Source organism: Hippopotamus amphibius, chromosome 16, assembly GCF_030028045.1.
Source record: "Hippopotamus amphibius kiboko isolate mHipAmp2 chromosome 16, mHipAmp2.hap2, whole genome shotgun sequence".
Taxonomy (NCBI): domain Eukaryota; kingdom Metazoa; phylum Chordata; class Mammalia; order Artiodactyla; family Hippopotamidae; genus Hippopotamus; species Hippopotamus amphibius.
The window spans coordinates 32,167,483-32,183,370 of record NC_080201.1 but is presented as its reverse complement, the minus strand read 5'-3'; the positions used below and the strand labels follow the sequence as shown (position 1 = coordinate 32,183,370).

Sequence of the window (15,888 nt, the reverse complement as noted above, 5' to 3'; positions counted from 1 at the left end):
GAGTATAATTGCTTTACAATATTGTGTCAGTTTCTGCTGTACAACAAAATGAAAGAGCCATATGTATACATATATCCCCATATCCCCTCCTTCTTGAGCCAACCTCCCTATCCCACCCCTTTAGGGCTTCTGACAGAACCTTTTGTCTATCTCTGAAGGAAATAAGTGGAAAGAGTATGATTCCTTAAGGATAAAGTAAACCTGTTGAAACATTTCTTCTGTTGTACTTAAGAATATCCATTTTATGGTACCTTTGTTGTTATTGTGCAATTTTGTAATTTTAGTTGGTGGTAATTGTGGAAAATAAAAAAAAATGAAGTAAAATTGTACCCTCATTTTCTTAAAAACCACAGTGCTTTTTAGAAGCTATGTAAAATTTTGCCTCCTCTTAGACTTGTTTATAGTAACTCATAAAATCATGTCGTGATTTTTTTTAAGTGACATTGATGTTTGGGTCCCAGAACCAGACCACTCAGAAGTTCCTGCTGAATGGTGGGATTTTGATGCTGATAAGTCACTCCTTATTGGAGTTTTTAAACATGGTAAGTGAGAAGTAAGGTAGGTAGAGTCTTCATCTGTGTATAGGGTAATTCAGCTACTACTCAATTTATTGATTTACACTTGCAGCTTTATTCCAGTAACACCCATATTACTATATACATATAAAGCATACACTCCCAAACTATGTCTGTCAGTCACTACATTTCCTCATGAACAGGTAGCATATGTGAACTGCTTCTCCTGAATGTAAGTCTCACATACATCCACTCTTGGGAGGAATTTTTATGTGAAATATGTTATGTGTGGTCAGTTTTTCCTCTTTTTCATTTTAACTTTTAAAATTAATCTAGATTTTTAAACATACGTATTGCCAGACCATGTAATGTGTGGGGTAATTTCTAGAAAACATGCTTAAGCTATATCATTTTAATATATGGCCCCTTTAGTCCAGGAACATCACCCATCATAAATGTGAGGAATGCTTATATTTATATATTTTTCTACTTTTTATCTTTTTACTTTCATAATTGGTGGCCCATATAGGTTATGAAAAATATAACACTATCCGAGCAGACCCAGCATTATGCTTCTTGGAAAGAGTGGGAAAACCTGATGAGAAAGCAGTTGCTGCTGAACAGAGGGCGAATGATTATATGGATGGGTACGTGCATTCCAGAGGCATGAATTCTCCATATATCTCTATCAACATCAGCATATTCTGTGTCGGTGATATTTCTCTTTAAATGATGTAGTAGTAAGGGAATGGGAGTTTACAATCAAAAAGAGCTAATGATTACTCTGATAAGTTAGCACTTGTTCAACAGAGTGTGATGAAGAGAACAGACCTTCCCCACATCTGTTCTTTTGATGAGTTCTTCATTTTTCCATTCTTAATGGTCATGGCAATTAAGGCCATAAAATTTTAGGGGCATGAGAGGGAAGAAGAAAGCTAAGCAAATTACAATTGAAGAGAAATATGATGTTCTTCATTATTCCTATTATGAGGCCTGTATTATCTTTTCTTACCAAAAGCGAAAAGTAAGAGACAGTGTTAAGGTTAATACCACATTTATAAGTGAACTTGGGGGTAACAATAAATTAGGACTATCTTCTGACTTGCCATGTAAGTAGCCTTCATGCTATTAGGCTTGGGCTCTTCTGGCTGAAGAACAGAGACTTCAGTCTGACCTTTAAAACATACTAAAAAGTCCTTCAAACAATACCCTGTTTGTTTGTCCTGCCAAGAGAAATTTGAAGTTCAGTACAATAATTATAGCATTTGTTGGTGTTTAACAGGGATGTGGAAGATCCAGAATACAAACCTGCCCCAGCTATCTTTAAAGATGATATAGAGGTATGTTTTGGATCATGTTTTTAAATCCTCAATTCTAGTTATCCATGTTTTCTTTTGCTTGCTTTCTCCTTTGTATGTTTTTCCTTCATGTTCTCATTATGCATTATTTCTCAGAAGATTAGCTACATTAGTGACCAGCTTAGATTGCCAGACATCACAAATAACCACTCAGAATTTGGTCGATCTCCCCTTTTGGACAAGCTGGAGGCTGGTTTGGACATATGGATGAAATGGGGCTTGCCAACATGTTACACTGCTAGGAACCAGAGAAATACATTGTTCAGGGACAAAATCCCAAAGCAAAGTAAGAGCTAGATACTAAAGGTACACAGCAACAGACAGAAACTATACCTGCATAAAGTGGTTTGAAATAGAGGATGGAGCCTAGAGGAATTCTGAGCTGCTAAAGCATAGTTCTAAGTGTTCTGTTTATAGAAAGTCAAAAGGAAGAATAAGAATTGGTTGAAAGTACAGAAAATAATCTGTTGCCTTGGGGAAATGATGTTAAAAGAGAATAGGAATTTCTATAATATTTGCGAGAACGTAAAGACTAGACAATACTATGGCTGTCAGGTAGGGTTTGCTGGTCTTGCTTGCCAAGGGAATTGGATGTTGATGCCTATGTGAGGAAGAAATATGAGGCTTAGGCCAGTGAGTAGCAAAGAAAACAAAATCCAGTAAAGTCAGAAGCCTCAAGTTGTAGTACTTTCTGCCAAACAGTGCAGGGAAACAAGGAAATTTATCTCAGCATGAGCTGGGTAGGGAGAAAATTGCTTCCCCTGAGAATTTATAGCCATAGGCCTGCCTTCTCTTGAATTTATCGTTTGATTTCTTTTACTTAATCTGCATGGTCCAGGAACTCTCAAGGCAAAAATGTAATATAAAAAGAGATCCCAAGCTGGTAATATCCTTGAGGTACTTGGTAAAAACAAACAAACAAAAAGAACAGTTAGTTAGAAGAAATGACTTCAGTCCAGATTACACGAGTCCTGAAGATAAAGCCCTCCATAAAATGAGGTTAAATCCCCAAATTTTTAATTTATGAGGAACAATTTACCATGAGTGAATGTTAGCAAATACAACAAAGATCAAGATTAAATCTTTGAGAATTTCTGGTAATAGATCTCCTGAAATAGGAAATAAATAAGTTTTTAAATGATTAAAGACATTAAAGAAAGAACTAGGAAAAAAAAACAGGAGACAATTTTAAAAGACAAGGGACATATGAAAGAGAATTATATGTAACTTTTGAGGTGGAAAATACTGTCATTGAAATTTAAAACTCAACAAGTAGGTTTAACATTCTGCTGGAGAAGCACATTAGACACAGCTCATGAGAAAAGAAATTATTTAGAAAATAGAGGAAGTTATCCATAATGTAGCATGATAAATCAGTTTGAACCAATCAGGAGAGAGAAACCACATAGTAATTTGAACAGGGAAAGTTTAATTTAAAGAGTTATTGACTATAATAGATGGATTGAAATAATGAGAGATTGACTAGAAAGAAGTGGGAAGAACTATAAAGAATATAGGAATAGCCACTACTCCTAAGGCTGAGATATAGCACCCAAGGAAGGGTCCTGTCCCCACCAGGGCTGAGATTCTGACCTTTTGGGGAGGGTATGGCCACAGCTCACTAGATAGTAGGAAATTTTGCTGTCACACCTGAGCAACTTGCTAGAAATCCACCCTCTAGGGTTGCCAAGAAAGCTTTTCTTGGGCAAGTGTCTCACTGGAGGCATTCCAGACAAAACCATCCAGGGGCTGTTGCTCAGGAGATGCTGCCAGCCAAGAGGTACCAAAGAAACTGCCTGAAATGCAGGAGCTGGGCACTGAGGAGTGTGCATGTGCTGTAGGAGCTGAGCAGTGGAGGAGCTCATAGGAACCAGGATGTAAAATGCTCTTCTTCACCAACTCCCACTACTGACAAAGCTTAATATCACATTGCCTGGCTGAGGAAAAATAAAGAGGCTAGATCCATTTTTTTTCTTAGAGCTGGCAAAAGGTATGAGAGGCAGTAAATTTAGAGCTGAGAGGCAACAAACCGAAAACCAGTACAATGGAGTATATAAAAAAACTTTTTATATGCATAGAGTATAGCATAACAGATGATGTCTGTCATATGTCTAATGGGCATTCCAGAGGGAGAGACTAGAGAACATAAGGGAGAAGCCCTATTTTAAGAGTTACCAGCTGAGAATTCTTCAGACTTGATGAAATACATGAATCCTCAGATTCAAGAAGTAAAGTGAATCTTGGAGGGATAAATGAAACTAAATCCAGTTCAAGAAACATCTTTGTGCAAGTACAGGTACACCAAACAAAGAGAAGATTTTTTTTAAAGCAACCAGAGGAAAGAGACTCACCTACAAAGGAATGATGATAATTCTAACTTTAGGCTTTCTAAAAACAAAAATAGATACTAGTAGTCATTGGAATAAAATCAGCAAAGTTATGACTATGTTATTTATAGTAATGTTGGGATACCTAATTGGAGACGCTGTGTTGACAGATAAAAATTAGGTATACAGCACAAGCAAACTGTTCAAGGCAGAGAAAGGAAAGATTTGCAGATTTCCTAATAATAAAATATGAGAAAGAATAAATTATCTGAGAGTTGGTGTATATAAACAAACCAAAAAAAAAAGTTGTAAATAAAACCTGAGGCATATTTATAGTTAGAGGAAGGATGGAGAAAAAAGAAACTGACCTAAAAGTAATCATTGAAGAGGAAATAATTCTAGTAAATAATGACTGGTCTAAAGTGTCAATAGCAATAGTGTGAAAGGGTAAGAATTGAGAACAAGAATTAAAATTCTTATTTTTGCCAAATTAATAATTTAAAATTCTAAGAGAAATTAAGAAAACATTTTCATTTACAATTGCATCAAAAAAGAATAAAACACCTAGAAATAAACTTAACCAAAGAAGTGAAAGATCTGTATATTGAAAACTATAAGACATTAATGAAATTAAAGAAGACACAAATAAATGGAAAGATATTCTGTACTCATGGATTGGGAAAATTAATATTGTTGAAATGTCCGTACTACCCAAAGCATTCTACAGATTGAAGGCAATCTCTATCAAAATTCCAATGGCATTTTTCACAGAAATAGAATCCAAAAATCCTAAAGTGTGTGTGGAACCATAGAAGACCCCAAAGAGCCAAAGTAATCTTGAGAAAGAAGACCAAGGTGGAGGCATCACTCTTTTTATTTCAAACTATATTACAAACCTATAGTAATTAAAGCAGTATGATATTGGCATAAAAATTGACACATAGACCAAGGGAACAGAATAGAGAGTCTGAAATTAAACCGACACATATGTGGTGAACTTTTGATAAAGGAGCCAAGAGTATATAATGGAGAAAGAGTCTCTTCAGTAAATGGTGCTGGGAAAATTGGACAGCCACATGCAAAAGAATGAAACTGTCTGTCCTGTAGCATATACAAAAACCACCTCAAAATGGATTAAAGACTTGAACATAAGACCTGAAACCATAAACTTCTAGAAGAAAACATAGGTGGTAAGCTCCTTGACACAGGTCTTGGTGATGTCTTTTTGAATCTGACACCAAAAACAAAAATAACAAAAGCAAAAATAAACAAGTGGGACTACATCAAACTAAAAAGCTGCACAGCAGAGAAAATCATCTACAAAATGAAATGGCAACAAATCAATGTGAGAAAATATTTGCATATCATGCATCTGATAAGGGGCTAATATCCAAGATATATAAAGAACACCTACAACTCAATAGCAAAAAAACAATCTAATTAAAATATAGGCAGAAAATGTAAGTAGACATTTTTTAAAGAAGAGGTATAGATGGCCAACTGGTACATGAAAGGACTCCAGATCATTAATCATCAGGGAAATGCCAATCAGAACAGTAGTGAGATATCACCTCACACCTGTTAGAATGGCTATTATCAAAAAGACTAGAAATGACAAGTATTGGCTAAGATGTGGAGAAAAGTGAACCTTGTACATTGTTGGTGGGAATGTAAATTGGTGCAGCCCCTGTGGAAAATAGTATGGAGGTTCCTCAAAAAATTTAAAAATAGAACTCTCATATGATCCATCAATCACACTTATGGGTATTTATCCAAAGAAAATGAAAACACTGATTTGAAAAGATACATGCAGCCCCATCTCATGTGGTGTGAAGCATTATTTACAGTGGCCAAGATGTGGAAACAATTTATGTGTTTGTCTATGGACATATATCTCCACACACACACACACACACATTCACATATATGTGTTGTGTGTATTGTGTGTGTGTGTGTATGCATACAATGGAATATTATTCAATCTTTAAAAAGAATGAAATCTTACCATTTGCAACAACATGGATGGAATTTGAGAGCATTATGCTAAGTAAAATAAGTCAGAGAAAGACAAATACTGTGTGAATTCTCTTATATGTGGAATCTTAAAAAAAAAAGATTTTAACCAAGTTGATAGACAAAGAGAAGATCGTGGTTGCCAGAGGCTGGGGGTTAGAGGTAGGGTGGAAATGGGAAATGGATGAACTGTTTTTGGTTTGGGTTTTTTTAGTTTAAATAAATTGAATTTTTAGAATTCTATTGCAAAAGAGTACTCTTTATAAAGAAAATCGATTCTCTTATTGTATCTTGACCTAGATTCCCTGTGACAAATTTCTGTTTTCTCTTAAAAGGATGATGTTTCCTCACCAGGAGATCTTGTTATAGCAGATGGAGGTAAATAGCATTTACTTCTTTACTTAGTATTATTGTAAATTAACATTCCTCTGATACCATGAGATCAATAAACTAATACACTTCTGTATGTTTCAAATGTATGTGAAATCTATTAAGACAGTTGCAGTCATTATAAAACATAGTTGATTGGAAATTTAACACTATTTTTAGTCATAAATCTTTGTGCAGTGACTAACTGAATTTTTATAGCGTAGGAGCTTTGATGACTTTGTGGCATGATTATTACACTGGTATGTGAGATGTCACCATTAAACACACCGTTAGTATTAATTTAATAATCCGTTTATTTCTTATTTGTTCATATGCACATTGGGAAACATTCTTTTCTCACTCCGTTTCTACAGGCTTTTCTGTACAGGGTCTTGCTTCTACTTGCTTCTGATATCAAGATAGAAACATACTTTCACTAGAGTGCATTCGTTCCCAGCTGACACCCAAGGGGAACAGTGCCTCACCTTCATGTAGTACAAGTAGGAATAAAGAAGTAGTTTTTCCTTAGCATGAATGATTACCACTTGATTATGGTATATATGATTATAATATCACACCATGGAAATAGAACTTGCACTTTTATTAGGTGAATGAAAGCTTAAAAGTCACAGCATTGTCATTGAATTTTTTTAAATATATGTTCCTCCCTAATGACTTTTTACGTGTTTCATTATAATTAAATTGAGATCAGTGTAATACAGAAAGCTTTAATTAGAAGAATTTGCAGTATTCAATGTCTCATGGATTTCAGCTGGACTTTTAATTTATTTAAGTTAAGGCATTGAGTATTTGCCTACCAGTAAGATGTATTAGATTTGGAAATGCAAGAGTTGTATTTTCTGTGCAAGTGAAGTTCTCTTTAAATGTGTAACATTGTAGTTCTTTATTCCACTGGGACTTACTTACTTTGAGCTTGCTCTTAAAGTTTGTTGTAATTTTTAGAGCTATAGTTAAAACATTTTTATGATGAGAGATTTGTTTTGTTTTTGTTTTTCACATAATCAGATGGAAAGGAAAAAATTTAGGGAAATTTTGCTGCTTTTGTGAGTTTAGTGACAGTATCTGTTCAGCTATTTTTGTTTGTTTTGGTTTTTAGTTGTTTTTTTTTTTTTTTAATTGACATGAGTTTCTTTAAATGTAGATGGTCAACTGATGGAGGGTGATAAAATTTATTGGCCAACTCAGTCAGCTTTAACCACACGTTTGAGGCGTCTCATCACTGCATATCAGCGTACTAATAAAAACAGACAAATCCAGCAGATACAACCTACTTTCTCAGTGCCTGCCAGTGTTATGCAGCCTCTTTATGAAGAAGCCACTCTTAATCCTAAAATGGCAGCCAAGATAGAAAGACAGCAGAGGTAAGACAATAGCACTATATCTTTAATATATAGTGTCTAAATATAGTGTTCATTCTGAAGTCTGTTAGCGTGTAATTATCTCACTTTGTGAAAAACGCATTTAGGTAGAGAAGTTGGTCAAAGAGCAAAATGCTTTATGCGTACATACACATGTACATAAATAAATACACAAATATGGTTAAACTAATACAGATTATTGCATTTTATAGTTACTAGCCGTACTTTATATTTAAGCATTCTTTTGTCTTGTTCATGAACAGTGAGGTATGGGGGAAAATGAAGGCACAAACTCAAGAATTAAATTATCAATGAAATGTATGTTTAAATTATATGAAATAAATTCCATTGTATCTCATTTTACATGACGACATTAATGAAATATAAGAATGTATGGAAGAAAAGTTCATTTGTGCTTTTTACAGAGGATGAACCTTTAAAACTACTGATGTCAAAGGGGAACAAATAGTAGTAAAACTTCTTGCAAGAGACCTTGCTAGGAAAACAGGCAAACTTCTCTCATCCCAAAAGCTTTAACTTCTTAAAAAACATAAAATACATGGAAAAGAATAAGAAATTTTAGCTATAACCTGGCCTCCTTGTTAAACCTGGATCTTTGGATTTTTTTCTGAAAGATAAATTGTTGTTCCTTTGTTTCATCTGTAGCATATTCATTGTAGCCAGAATTTAGTTAGTCTGTCACTTAAGATTTTAACTATCCTAGGCATAATCGTTAAATACTACTACTTATGTAAATATACTGTTTCAGTTATCCATCATTTCCTAACAACCCACCCCAAAACATAGTGACATAAAACAACATCAGTTTTTTGTCTCTCATGATTCTGTGGGTTGATCAAGTGGTTCTTCTGCTTTCCCTGGTGTTGGCTGCAGTGGGTGAGGGCTGGAAGGTCCATAGTGGCCTCACTCATATGGCTGACAGTTGGTGCTGACTGCCAGCTGAGAGCTCAGATTCTAAGAGGGAGCATTCCCAGTGGGCAAAGGCAGAAGCTGCAGATTTCTTAAGGGGCATCTGTGGTTACAAAGTATCACTTCTGCCTCCTGCTGTTGGTCAAAAAAATCACAGGTCCAACCAAGATTTAAGGGAAAGGGAAATAGGTTGCTTCTCTCAAAGGAAAGAGTAGCAAAGAATTTGTGGCCATCTTTAATCTACCACATACATTTTCCCTCCCTCTGGCAGATCTGGATAATCTTCCTAAAGTACTAGTTTTATGATATTCAGAGGCTCTTTATTTATTATAGGGATAAAGTCCAACTTCTTAAGCCTCAATTCAAGAAGCTCTTCAGTTTAGGCCTCAGCGTGCATTTCTTTTTTTTTTCTCAAGGATTTATTTTATTATTTATTTATTTATTTTGGCTGCATTGGGTCCCTGTTGCTGCACATGGGCTTTCTCTAGTTGTGGTGAGCGGAGGCTACTCTTCATTGTGCTGCGCAGGCTTCTCATTGTGGTGGCTTCTCTTGTTGCGGAGCACGGGCTCTAGGTGCACAGGCTTCAGTAGTTGTGGCACATGGGGCTCAGCAATTGTGGCTTGCAGGCTCTAGAGCACAGGCTCAGTAGTTGTGGCTCGCAGGCTTAGTTGCTCTGTGGCATGTGGGATCTTCCCGGACCAGGGATTGAGCCTGTTTCCCCTACATTGGCAGGCAGATTCTTAACCACTGTGCCACCAGGGAAGCCCCCTCAGTATGCATTTCTAATTTTATTCACTACTCTTCCCTCTGCTTGAATGCCCCACTTAGTCTTGACTCAGTACACTACTTAAGTTGTTTCTATCACCCAGAATACCCTTCTTCCTGCACTTTAGTCCATACCTAGCCCTACTACTCCTTCAGAGTTCAACACATGTTCTACCTCCTCTATTAGTTTTTTACTCAACCAGACTAGCTCACAGTATTCTGTTTTCTGCACTTATATAGCACTTATCGAAATAAAACTACTCATTTTCAAAATCATAAAAGATGCAGTAATGACATTCATCTTTTCCTTTCCATGTCCTATCTTTCTAAGTTGTAAATTCTTTGAAGGTAAGATGTCATATTTTTTGTGTGTTCTATGTAATCCCTGAATTTATCCTTTCTTTTCCATTCCTACTTTTATCACCCAGGTACAAGGTTTATATGACTTGATTGGTTTCACAGACTGACTATTTTTATGTCATCATTAATCTCAATGCACCATTATGGTAAAAATGGCCTGTTAATCTTTTTCAAGTCTTTCTCATATACTTTTTCTCATTTACACAACAAGCTTGTAATTGTTAACCAAGGAAAAGACTCTACAAATAAGACTGCGTTTGGAGGTCTATGATGTGTAAGGATGTTACCCTCTTAAAGTATCTCTTCAGAAACTGAATAGAAACTATTTCTAGCCAGACATTTAGAGAGTTTCATAATCTGACCCCAAGCCTATCTACCTCTGTCCCCAATATGAGCCATCTCCTTTTCAATCTGGAATAGTCCCCTTAAAATGTAGATTACTTCCTACTTTGTTTATTCTGTGTCCTCTTTCTAGTTCCCTCCCTTAATCATATCCTTGTTCCATCTTAAGTGCCACTTACTCCGTGATGCCTTCCTTTCTTTTTTTTTTTTAACTTTTTATTTTTTTATTTTTCACAATAAACTGCATATATTTAGAGTGTACAATTTGGTATCCCAATCTCCCAATTCATTCCCCCCCCCAACCCTCCCTGCTTTCCCCACTTGGTGTCCATATGTTTGTTCTCTACATCTGGGTCTCTACTTCTGCCTTGCAAAACGGTTGGTCTGTACCATTTTTCTATAGTCCACATATATGTGTTAATATACCATATTTGTTTTTCTCTTTCTGACTCACTTCACTCTGTATGGCAGTCTCTAGGTGCATCCATGTCTCTACATCTGTCCCATTTTCATTGCTTTTTATAGCTGAGTAATATTCCATTGTATATATATACCACATCGTTTTTATCCATTCATCTGTTGATGGACATTTAGGTTGCTTCCATGTCCTGGCTATTGTAAATAGTGCTGCAATGAACATTGCAGTGCATGTGTCTTTTTGAATTATGGTGTTCTTTGGGTATACGCCCAGGAGTGGGATTGCTGGGTCATATGGTAGTTCTGTTTTTAGTTTTGCAAGGAACCTCCATACTGTTTTCCATAGTGGCTGTATCAATTTACATTCCCACCAGCAATGCAAGAGCATTCCTTTTTCTCCACACCCTCTCCAGCATTTACTGTTTGTAGATTTTCTGATGATGCCCATTCTAACCGGTGTGAGGTTGATACCTCATTGTCGTTTTGATTTGCATTCCTCTAATAATTAGTGATGTTGAGCAGCTTTTCATGTGCTGCTTGGCCATCCATATGTATTCTTTGGAGAAATGCCTATTTAGGTCTTCTGCCCATTTTTTGTTTGGGTTGTTTGTTTTTTTGATATTGAGCTGGATAAACTGTTTATATTTTGGAGATTAATCCTTTGTCTGTCGATTCGTTTGCAAATATTTTCTCCCATTCTGAGGGTTGTCTTTTCATCTTGCTTGTAGTTTCCTTTGCTGTGCAGAAGCTTTGAAGTTTCCTTAGGTCCCACTTATTTATTTTTGTTTTTATTTCCATTACTCTAGGGGGTGGATCAAAAAAGATCTTGCTGTTATTTACGTCAAAGAGTGTTCTTCCTATGTTTTCCTCTAGGAGTTTTATAGTGTCTGGCCTTACATTTAGGTCTTTTATCCATTTTGAGTTTTTTTTTTGTGTATGGTGTTAGGAAGTGTTCTAATTTCATTCTTTTACATGTAGCTGTCCAGTTTTCCCAGCACCACTTATTGAAGAGGCTGCCTTTTCTCCATTGTATATCCTTGGCTCCTTTGTCATAGATTAGTTGACCATAGTTTATCTCTGGGCTTTCTATCCTGTTCCACTGATCTATATTTCTGTTTTTGTGCCAGTACCATACTGTCTTGATCACTGTAGCCTTGTAGTATAGCCTGAAGTCGGGAAGCCTGAGTCCACCAACTCCATCTTTCCTTCTCAAGATTGCTTTGGCTATTCAAGGTCTTTTGCGTTTCCATACAAATCGTAAAAGTTCTTGTTTTAGTTCTGTGAAAAATGCCATTGGTAATTTGATCAGGATTGCACTGAATCTGTAAATTGATTTTGGTAGTATAGTCATTTTCACAGTGTTGATTCTTCCAATCCAAGAACATGGTATGTCCCTCCATCTGTTTGTGTCTTCTTTGATTTCTTTCATTAGTGTCTTATAGTTTTCTGCATACAGGTCTTTTACCTCCTTGGTTAGGTTTACGTGATGCCTTTCTTGATCACTGAAGTTTGAACAGATCCTTCCATCTTCTGTGCTGTCCTAAAATTCATGGTTTCTGTAAAACATACAACTATAAAATACTACCTTATACTGTAAATATGTTTGAAATGTTTTATCTTTTTCCCAAAGGGAGGGTCATCATGTCTTATACAACCTTGTATCCCATGCATGTTTTTTCCATACAGTGAGTATGTAAAAATCTATTACTGTCTGAAGAAAAAGAAGCATGGTTGGATAGATGAGTCAACTAGTATTTTTAAATGAATGAGGCAGTAACCCTGGATACAATCCTTTAAAGTGTTAGGTACTTGAAATGTTTTAAAATTTTTATTATAGTTATTACATTCAGCATTAATATTTATCTGTTTCCATGATAAATGTGACTTTTTCTTTAATCTATTCAAAATAGATGGACCAGAAGAGAAGAGGCTGACTTTTATAGAGTTGTGTCTACATTTGGAGTGGTATTTGATCCTGACAGAGGCCAATTTGATTGGACAAAATTTAGAGCTATGGCTAGGCTGCATAAGAAGACGGATGATAGTCTGGAGAAATATTTGTGTGCATTCATGTCCATGTGTCGCAGGGTTTGTCGTCTTCCTTCCAAAGAAGGTATGTATAAATTTTCTTTTTTTTTTGCTTGTTTCAAAGGAGCAAAGTTTGTAAAATTGAGAAATTTCCAGCTTTTTTATTTCAATAATGTCTAATTCAACATTTCCCCAGTTTTTCTGAATTGTAAATAAACTCTGCTTAAAGATCCTTTATTCCTTAATTCTACAGTTGAAATGAGCTCTAAAGAGAATAAAGGTACACATTTAATTTTGAGACAATAGTCAGTATTTTTATAGAATTAGATTTATGATTGTGGGAGGCGGAAGATAAAGGATACCTTTCAGTAAACAGAACTAACCTATATTTTTAGTCCATCTTCTAAGAACTGTGCTAGAGGGCTTATTTACACAAGTAACTTTGTAAGAAATGAGGCCTCCACTCAAAAGACATTTTAAAGAGTTTTAGTAGGAAAAAAAACACCCAGCGCCGTCAAAAAAACAAAACAAAACGAAAACAATCAGAGCTGCTGATGCTCAGCTAAGGAACTCTTCTGGGGTGAATTTAATTGTTTTTGATGCCCATGTAGGGAGAGGAATGTAGGAAAGCCATGTAGGAAATTTCCATATTTCCCTCATTTTTCTTCCCCTAATGTTAAAATCTTACATGAAAATAATTATAGTATAATTATTAGCCGAAATTAACATCAGTACAATACCATTAACTAAACTAAATACCTATTCAGGTCTTACCAGTTTTTCTGCTGATGTCCTTTTTTGTTGCAGGAACCCACATTGTGTGTGGTACCTGCAGTCTGTAACAGTTCCTCAGTTTGGGGGTTGTTTTGTTTGTTTGTTTCTTTCTTTCTTTAATGACCTTGATACCTCTGATCAGTTTTGCCATAAACCCCTCAATTTGGGTTTGTCTTAGGAGGTTATGCTCCTTTTTTTGCGAGAGTACGTCAGAGATGATGTTGTGTCCTTCTTGGAATGTAATATCAAGGGATTCATGATGTCATTATGTCTTATTACTGATAGTGTTGTCCTGCATTCTTTGGTTTAGGTAGTTTATGCTACATATCTACAGTGTAAAATTATCTTCTCCCCTGTAGTTAACAGATATCTTAAGAAGATACTTTGAGACAACACAAATCCAGTTCTCCTCAATCTTTCACCCATTGATTTCAATAACCATCAGTAGATCTTGTCTGTAGCAATTTTTACTGTGCAATTCTACTACAAGGAAAAGCCGTTCCTTCTCCCTAGTCTGCTTAATTATTTATTCATGTTAGTATTTATTCATATGGGCATTTGTTTTTTATTCTGTAGGTTATAATCCAGTACTATCAGTATTCATTTTGATGTTCAAATTGTTCCAAATTCGGCCATTAGTAACTCCTTCCGGTGGTCTCTACATTATTTCAGAAAGCCTCTATCTTTTTTTGAGTGCTTCCCAACTACAGTATTTCAGCTCACAAAGATAGGACCTTATCAAAAGGAAGAGAGTACAGTTTGATGTTGAAACTGAACTATCTCAGGCTAGTAGTTTATACCCTGTTGACAATTGTTCCCATGTTTCCATCAAATTTTAAGAAAGCCTTTGGTGTCCCTGTAAGTTCACTGTAATGCCCTGAGTTACCTCAGTGCAGTTAAGGATGTGTGGACTTTGTTTGCTTATGGGCTGTTACTTAACAGTTTTAATTAGTATTAAGTGAGTTTAAGTGCTTTTATCTTTGATTAAAACACAAAATAGTATGACATTAGCTCATAGGAGATTTCTTAAAAGTAACTTCCTAGTTATATTAACATACCTCCAAAATAATTTTAATGTAAAACTTAATTTTTTGTGGATCCAGTGTTATACGTTACATGATTTTTTAATGCTTTCTAAAATTTATATTTCTCCTCATTTAAAAATGTTAAAAAGAAATTCTGAAAACTGCCCAATGATGTTGAGTAGAGGTACATTTTAGAAGTTGCATTGTTTGTTTTAAATCTATAATGAAATATCTTTGAGGGTAATATGTTTGCTCTTGTTTCAATGTAGAATTGGTGGATCCAAATATTTTTATCCAGCCAATCACAGAAGAACGTGCTTCTAGGACTTTATATCGCATTGAACTTCTAAGGAAAGTAAGGGAACAGGCCCTCCGACATCCACAATTGTTTGAGCGCTTGAAGCTTTGCCATCCAAATCCAGACTTACCAGTCTGGTGGGAATGTGGCCCCCATGATAGGGACTTGCTTATTGGAGCTGCTAAACACGGGGTGAGCCGAACAGACTATCACATTCTTCGTGATCCTGAACTCTCATTTATGGCAGCTCAGAGGAACTACAGTCAAAGTAAGATGGCTCATTCAAGGACTTCTACCCCACTTTTACAGCAATATCAAGTAGCACTTTCTGCTTCTCCTCTTACCTCTCTACCTAGGCTCCTAGATCCTAAAGGTATTATTCTAGAGGATGTGAAAGTTAAAAGTGAAAACCTTAAAGAGGAGCCTCAGTCTTCTGAAGAAGAATCTATGTCTTCTGAGGAAACCAGGACACTAATAAAGTCTGAGCCTGTAAGTCCAAAGAATGGTGTTTTACCACAGGCTACTGGAGACCAGAAATCTGGTGGAAAAGGTGAAACAGACAGACGCATGGTTGCAGCCAGAACAGAGCCTCTAACTCCAAACCCAGCTTCTAAGAAGCAGCGAGTCCACAAAAGAGGATCAGAGTCTAGTTCTGATTCTGACTCTGATTCTGAGAAATCGTCTTGTTCTTCCAGATCATCTTCTTCCTCGTCTTCCTCCTCTTCTTGTTCCCACTCTCGATCAGGCTCTAGCTCTTCTTCTTCCTCCTCTTGTTCTTCAGCATCATCTTCATCCTCATCCTCATCCTCCTCTTCCTCCTCCTCCTCCTCATCTTCATCAGAAGAAAGTGACAGTGAAGAAGAGGAAGTCCAAAAGCGAGGTATATGCATAAAGTGATTTTGTTATTTTAAGACAACATTTCATATAAAAATGAAAAGAATTGATCTGGATCACTTAAGGCTATTTAAAATTGTTAGCTTAAATTTT

General features: G+C 35.9%; 1 protein-coding gene across 20 annotated transcripts in view; it reads left to right on the top strand.

The window, feature by feature from the left end:
* The window catches only part of CHD9 (chromodomain helicase DNA binding protein 9), a 172,801-nt gene that overhangs the window by 134,805 nt on the left and 22,108 nt on the right, over nucleotides 1-15,888 (top strand). For all 20 annotated transcript variants that reach the window (XM_057713156.1, XM_057713155.1, XM_057713157.1 and 17 more), the window contains 7 exons: nucleotides 439-542; nucleotides 1,045-1,162; nucleotides 1,798-1,855; nucleotides 6,549-6,591; nucleotides 7,745-7,964; nucleotides 12,687-12,889; nucleotides 14,873-15,781. In XM_057713156.1, the coding sequence (XP_057569139.1) occupies nucleotides 439-542; nucleotides 1,045-1,162; nucleotides 1,798-1,855; nucleotides 6,549-6,591; nucleotides 7,745-7,964; nucleotides 12,687-12,889; nucleotides 14,873-15,781 (1,655 nt within the window). The remainder of the gene's footprint in view (nucleotides 1-438; nucleotides 543-1,044; nucleotides 1,163-1,797; nucleotides 1,856-6,548; nucleotides 6,592-7,744; nucleotides 7,965-12,686; nucleotides 12,890-14,872; nucleotides 15,782-15,888) is intronic.